The 26,015-nt window shown below is 44.3% G+C and overlaps 1 protein-coding gene across 3 annotated transcripts; it reads left to right on the top strand.

Moving 5' to 3' along the window:
• The first annotated feature begins 475 nt into the window (after nt 1-475).
• TNN (tenascin N) lies at nt 476-25,173 on the top strand. 3 transcript variants are annotated; one of them, XM_084526896.1, is made up of 19 exons: nt 476-776; nt 1,908-2,054; nt 3,035-3,368; nt 8,043-8,498; nt 9,459-9,830; nt 10,654-10,917; nt 11,790-11,975; nt 12,491-12,580; nt 14,140-14,403; nt 15,082-15,345; nt 15,570-15,833; nt 16,640-16,903; nt 19,095-19,225; nt 19,730-19,862; nt 20,694-20,845; nt 22,276-22,372; nt 23,059-23,226; nt 23,895-24,058; nt 24,587-25,173. In XM_084526896.1, the coding sequence occupies exons 4-19, from the start codon at nt 8,087-8,089 to the stop codon at nt 24,731-24,733; spliced, it is 3,372 nt and encodes a 1,123-aa protein (XP_084383022.1). In that variant the 5' UTR covers nt 476-776; nt 1,908-2,054; nt 3,035-3,368; nt 8,043-8,086; the 3' UTR covers nt 24,734-25,173. The 3 variants fall into 3 exon arrangements, with proteins under 3 accessions (XP_084383022.1, XP_084383024.1, XP_084383023.1); XM_084526898.1 differs by having other exon boundaries at nt 1,908-2,164; nt 8,040-8,498; XM_084526897.1 differs by lacking the exons at nt 476-776; nt 1,908-2,054 and adding an exon at nt 2,725-2,769.
• Nucleotides 25,174-26,015: the final 842 nt, after the last annotated feature.

The following is a 26,015-nucleotide window of genomic DNA, read 5'->3' as shown; positions in this document are numbered from 1 at the left end:
CGCCATTTTGTAGAGAAACCCCCAGCATCCTGCGGCAGAAACACGCACCCCCAACGGTTGGACAGAAACAGCTACTTAAAATACTCAAAACCCCACACCTAACGTTTGTAGTGTCAGAAACACTTCAAAAAGCCGCACCCCCAACATTTTGTTATATATGGAGTAATTCGTGTCGGTAATTCGTGTCGAGAAAGTGGTTGCTATTAAGAAAGAAGGGGGAGATTTGGGAGTGTGGCCATGGGGGTCGGAAAGCCCCGTGGTTGATGGTGACATCAGACTCTTAACAATGAGGCCATCAGGAATATAAAGGGAACAAAGGAAGGGTGATTCAGGAGACTCCATGCAGTCTCAGGGTTGCTTGTTCTCCAGCTGGTTTCTTGTTCTCCAGCTGTTAAGGCATGGAAGTTTCTGGGTGTTTGCCGTTGCTGTTATATGCAAAGTTGTTTGACCAATGAAAAGTTGTTTTGAAAAGGACTGCTGTGGGGAGAAGGGCATAAGAGGAGAGCCTGTCCTCGAGATAAAAAAAAAAGGCAACACAATACAATGAAGTTATGCCATCAATAAAGGAGAAAGAAGGAATGAAAAGGAACAGGCTAGCAGAACGGAGACCAGGACGGGAACAGGCACATTGATCGCCTCATGAAGATAGGTTCGGCCACACTCAGCAAACTGCTCAGAGAAGCTCGTACTGACAGTCACTGGAAGTGGGCGCACCGGAGCTGGGAAGAAGCTCAAGCTGAGAGAAGCCGACCCGCGCACACAACTGCCTCTTGCTGGTAAGCAGTTGCGCAGTATGGGAAATCATACATCCTTAGAAACAAAGACTGTCCTGGTAACCTTACAGCTTATTCTCCTCACTAACAATCAAACAGTTTATGATCCTGAAATACGGGACCAAATTGAGGTCAAGGTGTGGGACTCTGCTACGAAAAACGACAAGGTAGTGCCGGGATTGCTCGGCACCTGGCGAGCAGTCTCTGAGGCCTTAAAGAGCCCTGTGGGACCACAGTCAGAAACGTGTGGTTTGCCAGATAGTGAAGAAGCTGCGGGCTCCTTTACTGATCTGACTGCTACGCCATGGGCCCCTCTGCTGCTACAGCCATCGAAGGCTTTTGCTGTTACATCTCCTGGTGACCTGGACGCGCCTTTTGACCCAGGCCCCATTGGCCTTGAAAAGGAGATGGATACGCTCTTCTTCAATCCAGAAGGAACGGGATACGTAAGGCCCGAAGATCAAGTTGCTTGACAACTTAAAGCAAGACATATTGTTCAAAAGGGATGAAAATGGAGACTGTTGTTTGTAATCAAGAAAAGCAATGGAAAACGGAGACTCTTAAGTCATGGAACTTAAAGGATTGTTTGTTACCTTTTATGATTGTATAGGTGTACTCGGGTTTAGTATGTAAAAGCAATGTTCTGTATATTTAGAATGTTTGATATTCGTGTGTGCGTGTTGGTGGAGCGTAGACTCCCCACACACTCAGCGCTGTTTACTTGCCTTTTATAGCTTTTATACCGTTTATAAGTATAAATATTACTAGATTCAGATTGAGTTGAGACTTCATTTATAACACAGCCAACCTGTTAACTGACCTGAAGGTTTCTGCCCTGTGAATGTGCTCAGCTGATACCACTGATATATGTTACACAGAGAATTAAACTGGCATAGAGGGAAGATGTGTGACTGGCATGGAAACAGGTTTCTGGTGTTTGCAGGGAGAAAGATTCAAGACTTATTCCCTGATTATAATGTGTATAATTTCCTATTTCTGCATCTTTCCAGATGGTAAAATCAATCTGTAGTGTATAGGCAGTGAAAATTAATAAAGGGGGCAGACGTGATCAAAGGGCATTTGCATATTAGACCACATATTTACTTATTTAGTATTTTGTCATATTTCCCTCAGGTGTCTGCATGCTTGTTAGATGGTCCAGATAAGCAAGGAACACGAAGAGCAGGAGAAGGAGAATTATTATTTCATCCAAAGCTAAAGCCTTTCTCAAGTCTCTCTATAGCATCAAACAGTGCAATCAGCACCTAACAAGCTGTGCAGGTGGGAAAATGAGGTCCCTTGAAAGAATACCATGTTGAGAAGGGTCTGCCAAAGAAGGCTGAGGAATAGCAGAAGCTTTGAGTTGTGGTCTCTTTTGGTGGGATCGCTAGGTGGGATGTGTGTTGGAGCTGGTCACTGCCTAGGGTTAGGGACTGGGTTATGGTTCAAACATGAATTTGGGTTAGTGGTTGGAGAGAGAAAAGTGCAGACCCGCTGTGTGAGTGGGGTGGGGAAGGGTCTGCCAAAGAAGGATTAAGTGTACCAAAAGCCTTTTGGTTTTGTGTAGTTTTGGGTCTTTTTGGTGGGCTTTCTGTGTGGGGTGTGTAATGGAGCTACTCACTGCCTAGGGTTAGGGTTTGGAGAAAGTGCAAAGCTTCCTGGAGAGTTTATGGTGTTTTATTTTAATGCAAGAAAATGTGTCTTACTTCACACCCTGTCCATCCGTGGCTAAAATCTTCATGTGTATAGATAGTCCTTACCATCTCGAGTTTTTTACAGACAGTTTCTGCTTACAGAGACGTAAAGTAACTGGTCAGAGTCCTTGGATAGATTTTTATCTAAAAACATGTCTGTATAACACAGGTGCTTATGATTATCTTCTGGGCACCTTAGTAATAAGGGAAATTCTTCACTCGAAGGGCAGTGAGGCACTGGCACAGACTGCCCAGAAAAGCTGTGGATGTCCCATCCCTGGGGCTAAAGTGTTTAAGGCCAGGTTGGATGGGGCTTTGGGCTACTTTGTCTGGTGGGAGGTGGTCCTGGCCATTGCAGAAGCAGGTGATCTCTAATGTCCCTTCCAACCCTTCTGTTATGCTATGCTAACTGTAATTTTTATTTGAGTATTGCTGCTTTTTAAAAGTGTTACACTTTTGCTCTTGGTGTTGACTATACATGAATTTCACACCTCTTGTTCTTCAAAATTGCTTTTGAACATGTGGGTCTTCACAGCAGTGCTGAGGTGTTTTTTGCCACATGTACAGGTCTGGAAGGGCTTTCTGTGTGAGGTGGAGCATAAAATGAATAGGATGAGCTTCTTTCTGCTGGTAGGATGGACAACACTGAGTGGGGGATCCCTCCCAAACCCCCGAGGCAGTTCCCTAGGCAGTATGTGGGAAGGAAACACCCAGAGACCTTATTGGTTCCTTTAATTTGGAGCGTGGGGACTTAAATTCACTGCAGAGAGCAGTGGAGTGGTTTGCAGCTGGGCTGGGAAGAGAAGAGATCTCTGTGAGCTTTCAGCTTGCCCAGATCAGCTCTGCAAGTTGCAGATACATCAGAAGAGCTCTGTAAAAGGCAACTGAAAGTACTTGAAAGGTAAGAGAAGTGTTTTATTTTTTAACCTCTGACATTCTTGTTGTTTCTGAATGAAAAATCCATCTGTAGTACGTGTACTCTAAAGGTTTGAAAGCCTCACACAAACATCAACAACCCTATGTTATGGGGATGTATTATTACTGCAAAACATGTAGTATATGGAGCAGTAGTTAGTGTCACTCCTGGCTGAAGGGATTAAGGTTTAACAGGCTGTCTCTTCCAGTGGTATGAAACCTGCTGAAAGAAATGGGAGTTTTGCCATTGGCTTTATTGGAAGCAGGCTTTAACCTACAAACTAGTTATTTTAGAATGCTTGTTCCTGGCAATTTCCATTTTTGGCTCTCATTTCTGTGTCATAGCGATTGTTTTAAAAGCCCTTTCATACAGCAGGTCTTTCTGGAATTTGATCACATTTACATGTTATAATTGCAACAAACATTCTAAATGATTCTTCGTACTTTCTCACCTAAAATCTCCTTCTGTGCTTTCTAATGTACCTCTTCACAGACTCCATGTGGAAGTCAATTCAGTAGAAGGTCTTTACCACATAAAATGAAATAGACTACTGTTTCCACAATAATACCACTTTATTGTATATACTGGTTATATGTATGTGTATGTATATATGTATATATACACACACACATATATATATGAAAGACATTCTGTGGATAGGTAAAATTGATTAAATACAGGTGTTAAAACATTTTTGAACTATACATGTAACAAAACAAAGATTTTCCTCATGAAAAGCCAACTGCCTTAAGCTGGGAACTACTGATCTAACAGAAGAGAGAGAAGAGAGCTAGGGAATTTGTTACAAAATGCACATCAAAATGCACATTTATCCTAACCAGTAAATGTGAAAACACTGGTAAGCTTCTCTGCCCTTTCTAATGAGTATGTACCATTTTGGAAGCAATCTGTCATTCATGTGTGAAGAGTTGGTACACCTTGCTTATCGGACATCGCAAAAGGATTTGTGTCGCAGAGTATCTGTTACTCCTCTTGTGTTCTTCAGGAAACCTCCCTGGCTTTAGGATGGTTAGATGTGCCTGCTTTTCTAACTCAGCAATTAGGAAACTACCACCTCCTATGTTTCCAGTACTGTGGTACAACTTGGCAACTTCTGCTCTAGCTCAAGCTTGCAAAATGCTGTGCACAAAAAATAGCCTGATACATTGGCCCTTGGTACTTAAAAAGCTCAGGTCTCAGCCCAAGGCTCCTTTTTTTTCTGGCTGTTTTCCTTCAGCTTTAATTCATATTGCTTTTATTGTTGCTTTGCATAACTCTTGCTGTGTCCATACACATGTATTCCTTCTGCTGATGGACTAGGCCTCCTGGTCCCTGGTAATACTGGTTTTATTTCTCCATGGTCTTCTCTTCTGGGGACAGCTCTTTAATCATCCTCCAGCATGGTTAGTTCCCCACATTGCTCAGTCCTTGATCTTATTAATTGTTTCTGCCTCTCTCTTCCTTCTGCAGCCCCAGGGCTGTCCTGGACCTGCATGTCCTTTCTGCGCTGACTACAAGCTCTCTTTCTCTCCTCTGTCCCATCTCCATCCACACCACCTGGGTGACATGCTTCTAGTATTCACATCTGGGTCTTTATCAACTCCTGCCTTGATTGGACCAGCATCCAGTCATGCATTGTCCCCAGAAGTTCATACTGCAAAGGTATGTACCCCAAACCTTCAAGCACTGACATGTAGGGTGGAAAAAGCCTTACAGACTTAGATTGTTGAAGTCTTCCTCAGAAGTACTCTGAGAGCTGGAGAGGTCCTCTCCAGCTTTGGTTATCCTCTGCTTTCTTCTATGAAGGTTAAAAAGATGTGAGCAGAGCTTCTTCCATCCGTTTCCTTGGGAGAATGTTGTGTAGCCTAATAGGTCTGACTGCTAGGCATTCTTTCCTAAATTCTTCCGTTCCTTAGTCCCCCATTATCACTAGCTACATATATGACGCGATATTCTCCACGATGAGTCAGTTAAACCCACTCTTTAACAGCAGGGGAAAATCTCCTTATTACAAGATAATGAAGCCAAAATAGCTGTCCTTCTCTTTCATTATGCTTAACAGAAATGCTTACATTCAGGAGTTTTTCCTCTTGAATGATCTCCAGCCCCAGGAAAATCTGAGATCAGTTGGTGGTTTTCAGGAAGCCCTAATTTGTAATGATATCATGATGTAACCTCGGATGGTATTCAGGACTCTGTGCTGAGAGAAGGGATTTTGTGTGTACTTGGGGAGGTGGCATTGGATTCAGGGCCCTCACGTCCATAGGTCTGGAAATAAAGAAGAAGGATATAGGGAAGAAGCCTTGCCTCAGCAGGGCAACATATCCTTTGTCCACCCTCCTTTTCTCTAACAGTAAGTTAAATGTAGTAAAATACATGCTGAATGGAGGGAAAAAAACAAACTGCTCCTTGGGAATGAGAAGCAGGGGTGATGCCTTTATTATATATAATTCATACAAGAAAATTAAGAAAGTCTTGAAATCCGTGCTCTATTTTGTTGGATGTCAGTAATTTTGCTTGGAGGGAAATGAGGTAGTGCTGTAGTGGTCTACGTGCATAATATGATATTGGTAGTGTTTTGGTCTGTTTTTAGTAACCGAAGCCTCATGTTTCTGAGCATGAAGAAGACCTTCCTGTACAATGGTGGATGTGGACCTAATGGTAGTGATTTTTCCAAATGAAAGGCACATACAGGGATATTTCACAGAAACGGTTTGCTTTTATCATAATTGAGGACCTGGTGACTTTCAGAAACATAATTATAGTAGGAACAGCAGAGGAGCTGAAAACTTAGTGTTCTGTATGGTTGTTTAGGAGTGAAGTCTGCTGTTACTTCAAAAAGTATTATCTGGGAGATCGCTATTGTCTGGATTCAGATGTGCTGTTACTATGGATACATATTGGCCAAATGTTTTCTAGTTGTCACACTACCTAATTTAGCACTTAAAGTTTTTTTTTCTGCTGCTTGTGCACTGAATAACATGACTGCTTACTAAGTCGCATATGGTGGCATTTTGGTTTTGCATCCTGTGAGATGAAATTCAAAGCTTTTAACTAAGGATATATCACCTTCTGTACAGACTGACACCATTAATGCCAAAATTCAGGTTGTAATGTGGAATAAGCTAAGAAATAAATTTAAATTTAGACTTCTAATTTTACAGTTTATCCTTCCACCCAATGTTTGTTCAGTTTCTCCCTTCCTGTTATTCTTGTGTAGAAGGTATTCCTTTCTGAACTCCAAAATTCTTCTGTGGTTAACAACATAAAAGTTTTACAGCAAACAGTTTTGTTCTTGCTGAAGACTTTACCCTAAATGTTTGGACTTCGCTTTTGACTTTTAAATGTCAATGCAGTTCAACAGTAATTATTTTTAAGCCTTAGTTCTGATATTTAATCAGCCTGAAAAAAAAAGCTCTTCCTATGTACATCTGCGGGGTAGGAAAGAAAGAATATTTTTGAAATAAAAGTACAGGAAAACAAATGGGTTTACAACTTATCCTCACCGTGTATTAAGAGTTGCTCTAGTAGCTTCTAAATGAGCCTTGCCATTGCTGAGATAACACATCAGATATTGAGTCAAAGCAAAATAAACTTCAAGTTCCCCAAGCAGAGCCAGTGTTCAGGTACACACATTACTAACAAGTCAATTTAAAATGGAGGAAATGTTTGAATTCCCCCAGTCCAGGTAACAGTGTACGCTCTGCACTATATTGGGTGAGGAGGCTGGGTTTCATTTCATGCATCATTTGAGTCCCACAGCTAAAACCCAATAATCTAAAGGGCTTTTTTGAAGTCATGGACTAAGTCAGAGGTAATCAACACGACAGCTTGGAGCTGCAGGTAGCCAGTTCAGATGTCTCTCAGGACAGCTGTACCAAAAGTGAGCATTTTGAGAGACTTAATGAGGTGAGGTGATGCAAAACTGTCAGTCCTGCCTCTCCAAAGCAGGTGTCCTCAGCTCCACAGAAGCCTCTTTTCTGTCTTCAGCAGGCAGAAGCAGAGATGGGGACTCTAAGACAAGGGCTGGCACTGTGTCAGGTCAGCGCACGGTGTTGTCAGGCCCTGTGCTGAAGGTGGTACATTTGGAGAACCACAGGCTGTGGATGTCGGGAGGACGACATGGATGTTTGATGCTGCAGTGCAGATGGGCATGAGTCATTTTCCAGCTGCAATCAGCCATATATTTTATCCCAGTTCCCACTGCTCTTAGCTGACCTCAGAAAGTGCTCTACTTGTTATACTGAAAGATAAATGACAGCTCTCTGAATTTTTACTGGGCACAGCATCACCATAGTTGTCAAGCTTCTAGTTGAAAACCATGAGAGCTGAGGTGCTGCTGGAGATCACTTACCATGACCTGCCAATTGGTAATTTGGACCACAACTAGGAAACTGATACAGTGGCTGTTGTAATTGCAGTGGGGTGGGAAGAGCTATGGTGTAATTAATAATTGCAGAGGACTATAATGTTGTCATGTGAGAATTGCAAGTTTAAAGCTCCTAGTCAGGAGTTCTAGAAGCATGACTCTTTTCGAGGTGCTGACCAACCTAGTTCTGAATCAGGACAAAGTGGAGAAGTTGTCTTAAAAAAAAAATAATAATCATGAAATCCATCTTTCTGACCACATTTCTTACATTTTCTTCTTTTTGAAAGTAGCTGTGCTGTTTCAGGGATCAGTGCTTCCTCTGAAAACCTGCTGGATGGATTTTCAGAGCTGGTTTGCCTTCCTAGTTGGGGTATTGCTGTGCTGTGCTGTTCAGACATCTGCCGCTCAACTTCCTGCCTCTGACAACTGCACCAGCAATGGTCAACGAATATCCTTCAGCCACTCCTACAAGATTGACTTGCCAACGTCTTCTCAGATCAAGGTGGAGGCAGATCCATTGCAGCATGTGGACAACAGTGAGGTGCAGCTAGATCCTGGGGAGACTGAGGAAAACAAAGAGCAGAATATCATCTTTAGGCACAACATCCATGTGCACAAACCCAAAGGGGACTGTGAAACTCTGGCCCACATCAAAGGTCTGCTTGAGAGGATGGAGAAGCTAGAGAAACAAGTGGCAGAGCTGAGAGAAGTCTGCAGCCCTCAGAAGTGCTGTGGGGGAAGCCAAGGTACCTAACAATTGCAGTATCTGTTTGTTTGTTTGTTTTTCTTCCCACATATAGCTTTTTTTCCTCAGAGATCTGGGGACTGGAATTCATCTGTAAGGGGTTATGGAGGTTCCCTGTGAGTGAAATGCTTGAGTCCTGTGGATGAAGTGGTGCTTGGGGTTCTGCGATGTGAAAAGAAATACCGAGGTCCCAAAATGCATTAGTATGCACCATTTCTGAAACCAGTGCAAGGGAAATCTCCCCAGGCATGTAGATGGGAGGATTCAATGGAGGAATTTTGGAGTAGAAGATGGAGAAGGCCCTTTTTGTTACCGTCTTTCCTTTCTCATTTCTGCCTCCAGAATTTTTCAGTTGTTGAAAATCATTAGCTTTATTTCTTCTTTGATACCTGACTAAAAGAGGAGCAGAGTTTCTGGTGCTGATGTTTTGTGGCAGCCACTGGCTCTGCCTGCAATCCCAGGCTTATTCAGCATGGCCTCTAAGAAAGGATTTAACAAACTGGTGTTGTTTGAGGAATGGATGCAGGGAGAAGTGCTAAGTCCTTGGATACATGAAACAAACAAACAAACAAAAAAAGACTTATAGCAGATAGGAATAATGTGCTCTCCATCTTTACAGTAACAGTGGTGAGAAGTGGTGAGCTTCACTGACAACCAGGAAGATTGAAGTTAGAGGCTGTGAAAAGCTTTCTAGTTTATTGTTTGGTGTGTTTGTGGAATCTGCACTGCTGCTGACCCTGGACAAATGGACTGGGAAAGACAACAGTGGAGGTGGTCACCTTTGGACGAGGGGCAGGTGGCCCGTGTGATGCCTTCAGGTCTTTCCAGCCCATGTTTTCCCATGATAATTAAGCTTTCCCTTTAGTGGCCTTGAACGCACCTTCTCATTGCTCTGTTCCTAACTTTTTTCCTTTTTATTTTTTTTTCTTTCACCTGCATGCTGTCCTGGTGCTCTGGCCAGGCATCTCTCCCTGCAGCGGCCACGGGACATTCCTGTACGAGACGTGCAGCTGTAAGTGCTCCGAGGGCTGGGAGGGCAGTGACTGCTCCCGCCCCACCTGCCGCTGCCACGGCCGTGGGCGCTGTGATGGTGGGAAGTGTGTCTGTGATGAGCCCTATTTTGGTGAGGATTGCAGCCAGCAGCTCTGTCCTGAGAACTGCAGTGGCAATGGGATCTGTGACACAGCCAGAGGGGTCTGCCAGTGCTATGAGGAGTTCACCGGAGAGGACTGCAGTGAGAAACGATGTCCCGGGGACTGCAGTGGCAATGGGTTTTGTGACACAGGAGAGTGCTACTGCCATGAGGGCTTCTTTGGCCCTGACTGCTCCCAGGGTAAGAAAAGCTTGTGAGTTATTTCTGACTCCTTTCTTTCATTCTGAGTTTCCCTTTTTCCCTCCCTGAGAAGAACTGGGCTAATCCCATAGGCAAGCCAAACCTGGAGTCACCATATTTCTCTCCAAGTTCCTGCTGGGATTGTGCTCAAGGATTGCTGAGTGGTCCATATCTTCAAGAATTGCCTGGAAAACATTTCTGAATGAGGGAAAGGAGAAAACACAGGTTAAAGTACAAACCTACCTATGTGTAGCAGCTGAAGGAGAGAGAGAGAGAGAGAGGAGAATGAGAGTATCCTATAAAAAAAAAAAAAAGTTGTTTGGTATCTCAGCACAGTACTAGTTTAATCAAGAAGTCTGTGTTTGATGCCATAATCAGAAAAAGCTGGAAGGAAAATGAAGAGGGACTCCTGGCCACTCCCAGCAGAGCAGGGTTCCTGATGAGCGCTGTGTGCACTCTCAGCCCAGCACTCAATCTATAAATGTGCTGCTTGTTTCCTGCTCACTTAGGCCATTAGGGCCTCAGTCTGCTTCCGGGGCAGAAGCTGCCAGAAGGAGGGAGATTGACGAGTGCAAGCAGAATGCAAGATGGATTTCTGGCATGTCCCACAGCCATGCGTCCTCCTAATTCACCTCAGAGTGAATCTGTCTGATGATCCCTTTCACTTCAGGCCAGGAGCTTCTCTGCACATCTCCTGGGTTTTGTACAGTCCAGGAATTATTTTCCAGTCCATAAAAGGAATAATTAAATAGTGACTTTCTCATTCAGACAGACAAGGAGGTGAATGTTTGCTCTACAGATGGATGCTTTCTTTCTCTTCTAGTGCTTGCTCCTCAGAACCTGCGCCTGCTGAACTCCACAGAGGACTCCCTGACTGTCAGCTGGGACCAAGTGATTGATGTGGATAATTACCTCATTAGCTATTACCCAGTAGAACATGAGATGTTGGTGAAACAAGTCCATGTGCCCAAAGAGCGGCTCAGCTATGAGATTGTGGGTCTCCACCCCAGCACCACATACAATGTCACACTTTGTCATGTAAAGAAGGGGATTACCAGTGAGCCCAAGCATCTAGAAGCAAGCACGGGTAGGACCTGACAGTCTTTTTCTTCAGGGTCAAGATCTGTAGATCTTTAAATTTAGTTTCAAGCAACTAGAGCAAATGGTTTGACTTTGCAGGTTTTCAGTGTCCTGTCTGAATGCTGAAGAGCAGTTTCTCTTCCCAATCCCAGTCACAGTTTTCTGTTGTTTTCTTCTGGAGAATCTCTCTCTAGATCTGTGTTGCTGGAGCTGAAAGTATTGCAAGTTTCCTCTCTCCTTTTGTCTTGTCCAAATTGGACTGGCGTTGACACCTCTGAATTTCAGGGAATCCATGATGTTGCCCCCTGCAAGGAGCAGAAATAAAAGCAAGCAAAAAGGCAGCATGTTATTAAGACTAGCGTACTGTTTGACTGGATGAAGAAGACACTTCAGAGTAGGGAGGACATAGTTTCTATGTACACATCTGCCAAACATGCCTGCAGCAGTAAGTTTTCCTCATAGTCTCTTTCCAGGACTGAATGAACCTGATGTTACTGAGAACAGGAGGTTGTGTATGGAAAGACTGTATTTGAAGCAGTCTCTCTAGAAATGAAATGCTATTTTATTAGCAGCTCATGGCATGCTGGCTGCCTGCCCTTGGCCAAAAGTGAGAAGTTGGGTTATTTTGACTTTTTTTTTTTTTTTTTCCCTAGCACAATAGGTGGGAGATGATAACATGCCAACTCAAGAGCTTTCTGTCTCATGGATAAAACTAAGCCTTTTTAAAAACATGTTGTGCTGTACCCATGTAGCTTTTCAGTTTCGCTGAGGAAAATGTCTCGGGTCTAAGAGAAGGCAACTGGGGAGGGAGGAGGACCTTATAGTCACTTTCTGATGCTGATGCTGCTTCCTCCGGGCACTCTGCTTTGTGCTTTCCAGTCCTGTCAGCACCCAGTGCCATCTGGATGGCAGAGGAGATGGAGCACTCCCTAGAAGTGGAGTGGGAGAACCCACCAATGGATGTGGATTATTACAAGCTGAAGTTCAGGTCCCTGGTGGAGATGGATGAGAAGCAGGTTGTGGTACCCAAAAGCAGTGACCCCAAGAGCAGACACATTGTGACTGGTGAGTACTTGTGACTATTCCAAATTGGACAAGGACAGGGAGAAGTGGTAGGAGTGATTGATTTTGGTCATAGTCCTGAGACAATTCTCTCTCAAGTGTTCTTCACCTTCTGACCACTGTAGGCCAGAGTAAGATCTACTGGGATTCCCCTGTCCCATAATAACGGGTACCTCCACAAGGAGAAAGTTTCTGTGCCATATGGATAACAGGTTTCAAGGTATTCAGCTTTAATTCTGTTCTTGTCAGAAATAAAGCATTTTCTATTTCAGAGCTGGGAATACGGATGTTAGGGAAGTCCTCACTTACTGTGGTCAATGTAAACCCTAATGGCAAGACTGGAGTGCTACCAAGGCATTCTCAAGATGAATGGAAGTTTAGATAGAAATCCACGTTTTACTTTGATCTCTGCTGCAAACTTTTGTTGTAGAATTGTGTAGACTAAACAAAATAGCTTTGTTTAAGAAAAAATTCTGTCTTTCCTACTTGTTGGTAATGCTCCCTTTTGCTCTTATTAGGCCTGAAACCTGGCACGGAGTACGAGGTCACTGTCATACCTGTGAAAGATGGTAAAGAGGGGAAACCATTCTCAGTGAGTGGCAAGACTGGTAGGTGGGAAGTTTCTTTAATGCTAATGATGTTACTACAGGGTTCAGGGACAGTTCAAGGCTGCGAAAGGTACTCAGTTGGCTGTTTTCTTTATGCATACTGCAGTCAGGCGGGGGTACTTATGTGTTGTTTAAGCTTATCTATGCTGTTTGTTAAACACTAAACCTAGTCTTAGCTCAGTCTTCTGCCTTGGTTTTAAACCTACGGTATCTTTACCCTTAACTTGAAATGAGCTCAGAGCCAGGCCCAGCAGTAACTCTGAGTTTGCTTGTTCATGCCTTCCCTACCCAGACCATTGACAATTTAGTCTTGCTGAGACCTAGCACACAATTTCCAGTCTGTGTATAGCTGCTGCTGATGACTGCTTTGCAGACATTGGCTGCTGGTGATTTGTCTGGCCTCTGAGCTCAGGAGCAATAAAAAAGAAGGTAAGTTCTTCTTCCTTCTTGTATTCCCTGGCTCCAGCATTATTTTTCTGTTCACCAGGCTGTGACTGAACAGTAGTGGATATTTTTCCTATAAATGGCAGCACAGTCATTCCAGACTTTTAAGCAGGTCTGGAAAATCTGTTGGTTCTTTGATGCTTCAAACTCTTCAAAAACATGGCAGAATGTTTACGGGGTAGTTACTGTATTGCAAAAGGGAGTCTGAAGAATTTTGAAGTCTCATTCTACCTGTAAAACACTGGAAACTCTGAAAATCGATTTTCTTACAAAAGGGAGGGCGAGCGGCATCCAAAGACTGGAAAATACCAAATCAGGCCTGACATTCCTGAGTAAATTGTTCCATTAAAAATAAATTGATGTAAGACAACAAAACCTACAGCCTCTCCACTGTCATTTTAAGGCTGTGCTTCTTGCACATAGATTCTGTTTATTTGAAACTCCTATAGGTTAAGGTTAATGATCCTTGTGGGTCCCTTTCAACTCAGGGTATTCTATGATGGCATGATTCTATGAGTGCCCTTTGCTCATGTTTTCAAGCTGTTCTTCACAAACGTGGGGGCAGGAAAACTTGAAAAGAAAAAAAAAATCACAATGAATAATCCTGTTCATTTTCTTATATAACCTCTGAAATTTAGGACTAGAACAAATACCAGTTATTACAAGAGCCAACACTAAACATCACCTAAAATAGCAGTAGTCTGGGGGAGTCTGAGAGACAGGTTTGCAGGGTAGGCAGAAAGGAAGAAGCAACAAATGGCTGACACCAGAGACCCAGAAAGGATGAGTGCTGTGAGAAGGGCAGGCGCAGAGGTAGTGCTAGAATCATTACCCAAAGAAAGTGAGGTAAGAGGACTGTAAGATCTTCCTACAGAAAGTAATAGATTGTTTCATCTAGAAGGCAGAAAAATCTTGGTTTCTTCCTACCCTGACTATTCTGGATCCTTATGGATACCTTTCTTTCTTGAGGGGCTGTAGGAGGAGCCTGGATGACCGTTAAAACTGGCTAGAGCAGCAAGGCAAAATGAAGGAAATGTGTCCATGCTATGACAGGTATATCTATGGATTAACTTGCATGGAGTTCCCTAATCCTTTGTTTCAAAATGTTCTCCCAGGAATTGATAGCCCAACCAATGTGGTGACAGACCGAGTGTCAGAGGATACAGCCACTGTCTCATGGAATAAAGTGGAGGCTCCCATAGACAGGTACATGGTGAGATACACTTCAGATGATGGGGACATCAAGGAAATAGAGGTGGGCAGTGAAAACAGCATCATCACCTTACTGGATCTGAAGCCAGGCATGGAATATATCATCCACATCTGGGCAGAGAAGGGTCCCCAGAGGAGCAAGAAGGCCAGCACCAGAGCTGTGACAGGTAAGTTGTAGCAGCAGCAGGAGGAGGGAGCTAGGTTTGAATTTCAAACTCATTTTATTAATGTTTCAGTACAGCTTCTGCATTGCATGGGTTTTTAATAAGGCAAAAAAATCATGTCATTTTTACCTGTGTGGCTGAACAGGTCTCCAGCTTAGGAGAAGGTTCTTCTTTTTGAGTCCTGTTATGGACCAGTTACTGTCAGTAGTGAGAGCACTGAAACACAGCCAAAGCTAAAGCCTTGTAACTGGAATGTGTAATTTATGCCTTGTCTTAAAAATGCCATAAGCCACCTCTAAGCTGTTCGCTGGGTGACTCTTGTGACCTTGCCCAGCTGTGCTGTGGGCTCATACAGGTTTTTCACAGTCATAACAGGGTTCCTTAAAAAGGAAAAGCAAATGTATTGGTATCATGTCATAAGGTAAGAATCATGTCAGGAATCAAATCTCCTGAACAGGACATTTGGTCACTGTCCCCTGGTGGCAGGGAGCTTTAATTGCAGGGGTGCTTGCAGCTGCATCTGCAGCTCGATTGGGGAACTCCTTGAAGCACTGTTTTGCACAGTTCTTATGGTTCAGCCAGCCATGTGGCCGTGCAGGAGCAGTTTCCATCGACTGTTTTAGACCATTGTGATCACCACAGTGCTATACTAAAACTTCTAATAACTATTTCTGCTTATAGAAATCGACAGCCCAACTAAGCTGTTGACTGACCAAGTGACAGAGGATGCAATTACTGTTTCCTGGAACAAAGTCCTGGCTTCAATAGACAGATACAGAGTGAGTTACACATCGGCTGATGGGTATACAGAGGAGAGAGAAGTGGAGAAAGACAAGAATGTCACCATCTTAGCAGGACTGAAGACGGGCATGGAGTATGTGATTCGTGTCTGGGCAGAAAAGGGAGAACAACAGAGCAAGAGGGCCAGCACTGAGGCTGTGACAGGTAAGAGAACAAGGGTGAATTAAGAGCATAAGTGACAGCCCAGCTTTGCCTTAATGCTGAATAAGCCTCTCCCAAGGCAGTTTTACTGCTTTTTTTTTTTTTGGGGTGGGGGGGGGGTGGGAAGTCCTGTAGGTGGGTACTCCTGGAGTTTCCTCCAGGAGTCTCCTGGTGGCTCAGCACAGCCAGACTGTGACAACTTGTGTTTTTAACTTTTCACTCTGCAGATATTGACAGTCCTGCTCACCTGGTGACTGATCAAGTGACAGAGAGGACAGCCACTATCTCCTGGGACAGGGTCCACGCTCCCATAGATAGGTACATGCTGAACTACACCTCTGCTGATGGTGACACTGAGGAGATAGAAGTGGGGAAGAACAAGGCTGCCACAACTCTGATAGAACTGAAACCTGGCACTAAATATGTCATCTACCTCTGGGCAGAGAAGGGAACCCGGCAGAGCAAGAGGACCAGCACTGAGGCAGTGACAGGTATCTCAGGAGAATCTCTGTGGTACTACACAACACTGTGATGCAAAGGTGATCTCTGTTTCTGGCCCATTTCCTTCTGGCTTGTTGCAGAGCATATGCTAGACAGCAGTTCATCTTGTGGTCGCCTATGATGAGAAAACATCCATGTTCCCAGCACCTTCAGATAGAAAGCTTCAGATAGAAATGGTGTCGCTCCTTGAGTCAAGAGGAAAAATGCTAATTGCTTATAGGAACTAATAACTGAACTGGTCTGTTCAGAAACTATCAGAGTAGCAGAAGCTGCATTGTGCTTTAGTAAAGCACTGTGGTCCTCACTTACCAGCACTGCCTGCTGATTTTGGTGTCCAGGTGTGGCTGAGTGCTGCCCGGCAGTGTATATTGCTGCTGTTGAACCCTGCTCAAACTTAAGGTGGTTCAACTACTGCCACTAATAAGAAAAGTGTTTACCTGTGAATCCGGACTTGGAAGGGAATGATCCCATTTTACTCATCTTCTATAACTTGAAAAGGTAGAGAATTGTCTGAGCCCAGAAGAAGTCTCTTAAATATCAGTAATTCATTTAATATAATGAAGGCTTTTGCTCACAGGAATTGGCTGCTTAGCTAGGCTGAAGACTGACTGACTGGCAGCTTCCTGGGAATGGGGGATAGATGGGGCAGGACACAGGTCTTATGACCCTGATTAACTTGAAACCAGACATGGTGTACACCATCTATATCATGGGTCTTTAGAAAGCAAGAGCTTTAAAGAGCAATGTGTATGTCTTTCAGTTACTCATGCTTTATATTTCACACTTTATTTCTTAGAAATGGACAGCCCAAAGAATCTGGTAGCAGACCAAGTGACAGAGGACTCAGCCACCATCTCTTGGGATAGCGTCGAAGCTCCCATAGATAGGTATATGGTGAGCTACACTTCTGCTGATGGGGACACCAAGGAAATGGAAGTGGGGAAAGCCAAGAGCATTACAACTCTGACAGGACTAAATGCAGGCATGAAGTATACCATCCATCTCTGGGCAGAGTTGGGAAGCAAACAGAGCAAGAGGGCAAGCACGGATGTACTGACAGGTAACTGTGGGTGGAAGGGAAGAGGAACAGGGTAGAACCCCACTCTCTTGTTATTTTTTGTGGTCTCCAATTGCATTAGTGGGTAATGAAGATCCACAGTGGTAAACCCATTCTGGAGATAAGTGTGTGATTATAGCCTGGTATAGCAGAGACTATTACAGGCTGCAACAGAAGAGGCAGATGTCATAACACAGGAGTTGTGACAGCTGAGTACTGACCTTATTTCACTTGTCCTTAATCAAAAGTGTGCAGTGCTTTGCATGCTGCTATCGAGCCTAACAGTAACAGAGGTTTAACATCTGAAAGTTAAAATGTCTTAGATTCAGGGACAGTTAAAAATAATGGCCTGACTCATGACCCTAGGCTGGTCCTAGGAGACTGCAAAACAGGCTTAAATCTGTCCTGTTCAGTCAGCCATAAGGATTATGGTGTTCTGGGAATATTTCAGGGTCACTCCATATCCACTGGCCTTGCTAACGTACATTTTTTTAGCTTCTGAGTCAAGCTGGTGTGAGATAGAACAGATAAAGCTTAGATTTGGGGCAAGATGCCAGACAGTTCCCCAGTGCTTACAGAGGTTGAGGGCAGCTGATGGGAACAAATGAAGAAACTCAAGGAGAGTTTCAGCAAAATGTTTATTTTTATTTATTTATTTTTTTTTCAACTAGAATGAAAATGGATGCATATAGAAATTTCACAAGAAGTGAAACTGCCCAGAGAGGGAATGCATTTAGCATCAGTAGGGATATTTTTGATATATCTGCACACTTTTTTTCCTCGTAGTGATGTATTTCCAAATAAAATGACACCTGATAAAACAGTCTAACTTCTGATGAAAAAAATACATTTCTTAACTCTAGGTGATGGTTGCTTATTCCCTATCATTAAAACAAGCTGTAGCAGGGAGCTATTTGCAGTAATATCCTTAAGCCGTGGAAATTGCCGGCCTTTAGGAATAGCACTGTCAAATCTGAGGACTGTCTCTAAGGCTGCACTTCCCATCACTTGTTTTTTCTAATGGATTTGATACCTTTTAGCTCCCTCTTCTGTCCAACAGGAGGTGTACATATAATGAGCACCTCTAAGAGGATTTCTGAGTCATTTCATTTAAAGCAATTGTGTAGTAGTCTCCCATACCAAGCATGAGTTCACTAACAATGACCTAATGCTTCACTCAGGAACCTATTGAATGGCTATTTTCAATTATAATGGATAGCTTGTGTTTTGAACAACATGTGTGACTTCAGAGTTCTGTCACTTTGTTGTATTTGGTGTTTTGATTTCTTCTGTTTTTATACGTTTGTTAAGTGGTAACCCTATGTACACGGAATCCAGAGAAGCCACACTGCTCTGCTCTTCTTGTTTATCCAAAAAAGACATGGCTTGGCCTTGTCTTCATCTCTGGCCTTCTCACAAGTCTAATATTTCATTGTTGCATTATAATCCTTGTTACCATTGTCCTCCTAATGCTCTTCAAGGTCTGAAAGACCTTGCCTGGTTTATAGAGACAAGAACTGAATCAAAGGGCAAGTTAAATGGTATGCCCATTGTCAACCACAGAGATCTACAGAGGAACAGGGAATTGTGCTGAATTACTCAGTTGTAGTTTGCCATAAACTCAGGCATGCTTCAGGGTTGGAGCACTCTTCCCTCAAGGCCTGCACTGCCCACCAAGTACCCTCTCTCTAAAACATGGAAGTCCATAAGAACCTACTGCTGTTTTCTATAAGAGATTCCCCAAACACCAGAATATAGCAAGCATAGGGTGAAAATTAGTGAGAGGCTGCTTCCATTAGTGTTACTACTAGCTGAGCTTTAGAAATTTGCTTTTATCATTAGGGAAGCACTGGACCCCTGTTGTGGTTATCTCATAAGACAGATGCTTTTTGACACTTGCTGTGAACTGCCTTTTTCTCGGGCTTCTCAGGCAGGTGGATCAGGGGCTCCCAGACCCTGTGAGTCCCTGTACAGTTGAGCCAGTTGCAGGGCTGCAAAGCACCAAGTCTGATCTATAACAGACCTTGCCATGGTTGGTCTAGGCTGCTTCTTGCTAGCCATGAGCTTCACCAAGTAACTTCTGTAGTTCCCAGGTAACAGGATCAGGCATTGAAAGTTCTGCTCAGGCTCTATGATGGAGTTGCTGTCTTTCCTTTATGCAAAGGGACTTGAATCTTCATTTCTTTTTCAATAGAGATTGATCCTCCCAAGAACCTGCGTGTATCAGATGTGACTCAGTCTACTGGTGTAGTTACCTGGACTCCTCCTGCAGCACAGATTGATGGCTATTCTCTGACCTACCAGGGTCCAGATGGCACCAGCAAGGTATGGTGAATTCCTCAGCCCTGCAGAGCCCTCTGAGATAACCCCTGTGGTTATAGGCTCTGCCAGTTGGATCTCGTGGGTGTATGGACAACAGGGAAACAATGTTGAGGGGGAATCTATGCTATCCATAGCCTGGGGAGGCAGAACCTAAGGCTTTCAGGAGTAGAAGCTGTGGAGGGACTTCATGATGGTGCAGTGCCTCTTCCCAACAGATGTTCAGGGTGAAGAGAACAGGTTTGCTACTTCAGTTTGCTTTTCTAACATGGAAGAGTAGCACTCAGCAGGGATAAAGTAATAGTGTCGTAACAGTGTTTCTTGAGACCCTGCTCCAATTTTTCCTTCTGAGGAAATGGACTCCACATCTCAAGGGTATGCAGCCAGTGTGTGCCTGTCTGAACTCTACAAGAAAAGCCCATAAATAGATGCAGAGTGTGAGGCACTGTAGTCCAGAAAAGCTAAATGCTATTCAAACTTGGGTTGATCTTCAGTTGTTTTATTTGGCAGGCAGTGCAGCTGGGTCCTAGAGAACAACGGTTTGTGCTGGAAGGACTGGAACAAGGAGCAAAATATACCATTTTTGTGATGGCCTATAAGGGAGATCGCCAGAGCAGAAAGACAGACAGTACCTTCTCAACAGGTAGGATCGGGCCTTGGTGTTGCACTTTCCCCTGGGCTCTGCAGCTGTTATGTTTTATGGTAAAGGTCAGGGATGGAGTTCCTGTTCTACAGATACACTGGGAAACTATGTGATCAGAAGCAAGCCATCTAGTGAGTCAACAGCTTGTCTTCTGGCTGATTGTCTGTTCTAAGCCACACCATCTGGAGGCTTGAGAACACAACAGGATGGAGCAAGTGGAGATTGCCCACATTGGTCAGTGCTGCTGGCAAACCTTGCTGGCCAAGGGCAGGACAAAGCCTCCTGGTGAGCTGCCAGCAGGCAGAAGAGATTATAAGCTAGGGATTGTTCTGCACCGTTCTCTTAATAATAGGGTGCAGTTATATAAGTACTGTTGTAGCATTGGGCAGCTGCCTGGGTTGTTTTCAGAGATCAGGATATGTGCACCAGGATGACAGCAAATCAAACAAAATCTCACGCCAGCTTGATGTGGGAGTCTCTTGTACCATGCCAGTCCTCACAGAGGCTGCCAATTGTGGACGGGTTGTGAGATGCAGAGAAAATAAACTCCCTGATTACTGGCATTCCCACCATCACAGGCAAGGGCTCCTTGTCCTGCTCTCACTGTGACCCAAGACGGCATCTCTTGCAGCCTCTGGTGGCCCCACCCATGTGCCAGCTCCCAAGCAGTGGGGAAGGCTGCCTGCAGCTACCTGCTGGTGCAGCTGGGCACTTCCTTTTCTTCTCATCCAGAACCATTGTCTGTAGGAGATTCCTAAGGGTGTGAGATGCCTGCTCCAGCTTTATGGCCTACCTTGCTGATGTTCTGTCTTGCCCTCTCTCTTCTCCCAGTTAGCTTCCTCTACCCATATCCAGCAGACTGCAGCCAGATACAGCAGAATGGAGATGCCCTGAGTGGCACATACACCATTTACCTCAATGGAGACAGCAGCAGGCCAATGCAGGTGTACTGTGACATGACCACCGATGGAGGCGGGTGGATAGTGAGTGCTTCTCTGATTTATTTTTATTTTTTAAATGAATGTGGTCAAGTGAACCTCATACTGGGCTTTGCTGATGCTTTTTCCTCTGCTGCCCTGCTGTGTTTCAGCTCCTGCCTTGATGGAGTAGCAATGTTTTAGGAAGGGAGGTGGATGTTGATGGATAACTCTCAGACAGACAGTAGAAAAGCTGTGAGAGGCTGAGTGGCTCAAAAGCTTGACGGGGGATGCTGGACTCTTCATTACTTGTTCATGAGTGTGACTCGAGGCTTATATTGTTGCTGATTGAGGGTAATCACTGAGTTATGGCAGTTTAACATGCTGCCTCTTGCCAGTTGGGGCAAAGACAAGTTAGTACAACTTATCTTAAAGATCTTTTGTAATAAATTGACTAAGCTAGGTTATCTCATCTTGACCACAGTGTAAGGTTACATGTATGGACAGTTAATGCAGTTCAGCTGATGGTAATATTTTAAATGCTAGTACTGTGAGTCTGCACCCAGACTGTGACCACACAAGTGAGTCACTCAAGGGAAGCTGGAGGGAGAACACAGGCACTTTGAGGTGAAGAATTTGTATAAGGGTGAAATAATGAATCTGAGATTCTCCCTAAATGACCAAATAAAAAATCTTCATTCCCTTCTTCAATTTTTATTTTCACTGATAAGTGATTTTCTCCACTGAAACACATTGTGTGTTACTGCCCAAGTCCTGCTGATTCTGGTGAAGTTTAGAAACCTAAAAGTACCTCTGTATCTTGTCCATAAGCCTGATTCGCCCAAGTGTTGAGATCACGTGGGGATTTGCAGGATCCTTGCCTGCAGGGATTAGTGGAAAAGTAAATTGTACAATTTGTACAACTAAGTATTCACCCCAGGTGTTTTTTCGCTCTACAGTTACCTTAAAGGAGGGTATAGCGAGATGGAGATGGGTCTCTTTTCCCAAGCGCTAAGTGAGAAGACAAGAAGAAATGGCCTTAAATTGTGCCAAGGCAGTGTAGGTTGGCTATTAGGAAAAAATTCTTCACTGAAAGGATTGTGAAGTATTGGAACAAGCTACTCAGGAAAAGTAGCTGAGTCACTGGGGATCTGAGGTCACTGAGTCTATGGAGAGGTCTTCAAAAAACATGCAGATGTAGTGCTTGGTGACATGGTTTAGTGGGGGACTTGGCAGTGCTGGGTTAAAGGTTGGACCAGATGATCTTAGAGGTGTTTTTCAACCTTAGTGAGTATTTGATTCTCTGGAGTCAGAAAATGAAAACGAATGCATGTGTACCCTGATCAGCTGCAGCATACCATTAGCTAGATTTGTCTGTTCCTGAACACTTCACCTTTCAGAGTGTATTTGAATCACAATGAGGATTTCTCACCCCAATACTGTTTGTCTCTCCTCAGCCTGCTGTGAACTCTCACTCAGCAATTCTTGCTTTGCAGGTGTTTCAGAGGCGGAACACAGGCGAGCTGGATTTCTACAAACGTTGGAAAAATTATGTGGAAGGCTTCGGAGATCCCACTGGGGAATTTTGGCTTGGTACAGTACAGGGGTGTTACTGGTGAAGAGCTGAAGATTAGCGTTGTAGAAGCACCTAAATGTTGAAATACCCAGGCCCTGCTGAGCCTTCAGTCTTCACCTGTCAGCTTTTGTGTCTTCCCTGGAAGTGCTAATGAAACACTGAGGATCTGTAAAGGCTTGCTAAGTCTTTCCACTGACAAGTTTGAGGTTTGGAGTGGTCCCAGAGCAAGCCAAATTCTGGAAATTGCATGCTCCTATAAGAGGAGAAATAAAGAAATTACATTGATGAAAATGTAAAATCCATGGTATTGTGCAAAACCTAGTGTGCTGTCATTTTTGTTAGCTAGCTCTGCTTGGATCAGAGAATCCAGCCCTAAATAGGTCAAGGTCTTTGGAGCAAGGGTCTTTGAATGTTGGAAAAAATAATTGGAAAAAATAATTGGAAAAATAATGTTGCACAGTTTGTCTCATGCTGCTTTAAGCTTTTTTTTTTTTTTTTTTCCCTGACAATGTTATCTCTTGACAAAAAAAAATGGGGTAAGACAGCATAAACTTGGCAAAATGTCATGACAGCATCAAGCAGGGAAGGAGGCAGGCAGGAAATAGCTGATTTAACCAAAATGGCCACAGGGTGAGATTCCAGGACTGCAAAGGTGAACAGGCTTTTCCCTTTTAAAAGTATTTTTTTTTTTTCTTCCCTCTAGGTCTTGACCAGCTGCACAATCTCACAAGCAGCAGCCCCATCCGCTATGAGCTGCGGGTGGATCTGCGGACAGCCAATGAGTCTGCCTACGCTGTCTACGACTTCTTCCAGGTTGCCTCTAGCAGAGAGAGATACAGGCTGTCGGTGGGGAATTACAGAGGCAATGCTGGTGAGGAGTGCCTGTGACTCGTGCTTCCTCTGCTTCACACAGGGGAGCAAATGCTGGGGCCTTTATGTTGATTTTGCCAGTAGCATGGCAGCTTGTTAGGTCAGGTTAGATTGGATGTGGCTCGTTTTGAGGAGAGATGTCTGTACTTCCCAGGAGGACTGAGCAGGGCTGTCTCCTGTTGAGGATGGGAGAAAGTTGCTCTTTTGCTGGGAAGAGAATTGCTCTGTGACCCAGAGAAACACCAGCTGAACAGGCATGAAGCAGTTCCATGAGATAACCTGTGCCCATGGGGGAGCAACTTCTGGGGCTCCCCAGCTGAGAAATACAAAGAGAACTTTTTTTTTGTTCAGAAGGGGAGTTTGCTCAGCAGTAGGATCTATCCTCGTGCTGGCTTCTGCCACTAGCAAATCCTTACCATTGCCATTGTGTCCATAGTCTTCCACTTACTTTTTAATCTCCTGCTGCCCTAAGATCTGCATCTTCAGCAGCAGAGGACCCAGCCCTTGGACATGGCCTCTAATAGCAGCCAATTAGAAATTATTCTCCAGCCCCATCCTGCATTGTTGCCTTTCCCCTGACAGGCCTGCTTTGTTCTGCCTGACATAAACACTCAAGCCGAGCAACTGCACTCCCTTATTCCTATTCACGTCTGCAATTCCTTCCCTTAGGGGATGCCATGACCTACCACAATGGCTGGAAGTTCACAACGTGGGACAGAGACAATGATGTGGCTCTCAGCAACTGTGCTCTGACACACCATGGCGCGTGGTGGTACAAGAACTGCCACTTGGCCAACCTTAACGGGAAATACGGGGAGAGCAAACACAGTGAGGTGAGTGGCACATCTCTGTGTGATGGTCAGCTCTTCTCACTAGCCTTAGGAAGACTCACAGAGGGTGGGTGCTGCAGCAGAAGAGATTGCCAAGGCTATTTTAACTCATTTCATGTGAAAGGAAAATTATCCATAAGGAAGCTCACGGATCTTACTCAGTTATTCTCCCTCGATCCAGAGGGTTTGAGCTCACAGCCTCCTGATTCCTGTGTGGATGGAGATATCGGAGGTGGAGCTGTCTTGATGCACAGGGGAACAGAGAAAAGAGCAAGTGCTTTCAGTACATGCCTTGATGTGTGTCTTATTGTACATTCTGATTTTTGTGCTTGAAGACAGCTCAGTCCAGTTGGGTTCCAAAGCAGACAGATTTAGTTTGTATTAGGAGTGTCTGGAAAACTGATTACAATTACAGCTAAAATCTGGTGAACAATAGCATCTCTGTTTGTGGGGTGGAGGGAGAGTGGCAAACTCCTAGCACCGATCTGCTTGCTTTAATAAAAGGCATTCCTTGTTTTTTTTTTTTCCCAGGGAGTGAACTGGGAGCCATGGAAGGGCCATGAGTTCTCCATCCCTTTTACCGAGATGAAGATCCGTCCTCAGTCTTCTAGTAATGAGTCAATCCTTGGGAGGAGGAAGAGAACTCTACAGGGAAGGAGGAAGAAGATCAGGGCTTAAATTGTCCTCTGTGCAGGACCCCAAAATTATTATTTGGTATTTCTTATCAAAGTTAGGTTTGGATGACTTTTTCCAACACTTTGGAAGCAACTGTTGACCAACTTGCCCCCAGAAGGCTCTGTGTCTGCAGCCCAGCCTGCTTCCAGCCTTTGGAGCTCCTGACAGGTGATCTGTCAGAGACTGGGAGGGGGCTCGCTGGGGGCATTGGGCTTGTAGCTTCCCTGGTTGGCTAAATGTGACAAGGACCTGCTTGATCCAATGTATGCAACTTTTATGAATTGCGTGTAAAACAAGTGTTAATACATGCTATTGTTTCTTAAAACCCAGCTTGCTGACTCCTTGTTTCTCTGGTGCCATCCACCTCAGACTTCAACAAAAATAAATTTGATCCCACTGAAAAATGAAAGCTCCCTACATTGTACCAGAGCGCACTTTCCTGAGACAGTCTCCTTTCCTTCACTTGGTCTGTAGTCCTCGTTTCTTTTCCCCTCATCTTCTGGGGCACAGCATTCCTTTCTCTGCCTCCAGTCAAATTGCTGGGCTTTGGGAGACATTGTCAGGCTGTTAGCAGGGCTCATTAACCCAGGCAAAGTCTGTAGTCTGGCTTCCTCAGGTTCCTCAAGCTCCAATATCACATCTTTCCAAGTAAAAATTCTGCTCTATGTTCAGCTTGTCTCTTCTTGTCTCACAGTCAGACGACAAGCCTGAGGAGACATGCAGTGAATTAATGTTCATGCTCCCAGATGATGCCCAGAAAAAGGTGAGACTGTGAGGGTTACAGTCCTCCAAGCTCTTACTACCATCCCAAACCTCTACATGATGCTTACCTGATACAGGCCAGGAAGAAAATCCTCTGTGCGACTGTTCCATCTGCCGCCCTCTGCTTTTTCATTAGCAGTGTGGGTAGCCAGTGATTCTGAAATCAAATCGCTTATCATCCAACCCTAAAATGAGCATCTTTGAATTAAACTGATCATCCTGCACGCTCTCCCTCAGGCTTTTCTTTCAGGCTGTCTGCAGATTCAGGTGGGCTCCAGCATCTGGTTTCACATTTGGCTGCTTTCTTCTTCACAACCATAAAGGTGAGTTTTACTTTCTTGCCCTGAGCAGATATGTAAATTCTGGACCATCAGTTACGGCCAAGGAAGAAGTATGAGCTCACCAAACGATGCTTGCTTAAAGGCTTGCTTGTCTGAGCAGATTGGAATGTGATTGTCCTATGTCTTAGTGGCTTCTTCTATCCCAGTGCTAAGCTGAGCAACACGTTTTAAAGAATATTTAT

Source organism: Aythya ferina, assembly GCF_964211825.1.
Source record: "Aythya ferina genome assembly, chromosome: 8".
Taxonomy (NCBI): domain Eukaryota; kingdom Metazoa; phylum Chordata; class Aves; order Anseriformes; family Anatidae; genus Aythya; species Aythya ferina.
This window is presented reverse-complemented; position numbering and strand designations above follow the sequence as displayed.

Coding starts and splice junctions, on each gene's coding strand:
- TNN (XM_084526896.1), top strand. CDS start 8,087: ATGGATTTTCAGAGCTGGTTTGCCTTCCTAGTTGGGGTATTGCTGTGC. Junction 8,499..9,458: donor GTGCTGTGGGGGAAGCCAAG/GTACCTAACAAT, acceptor TGCTCTGGCCAG/GCATCTCTCCCTGCAGCGGC. Junction 14,404..15,081: donor CAGCACCAGAGCTGTGACAG/GTAAGTTGTAGC, acceptor TTCTGCTTATAG/AAATCGACAGCCCAACTAAG.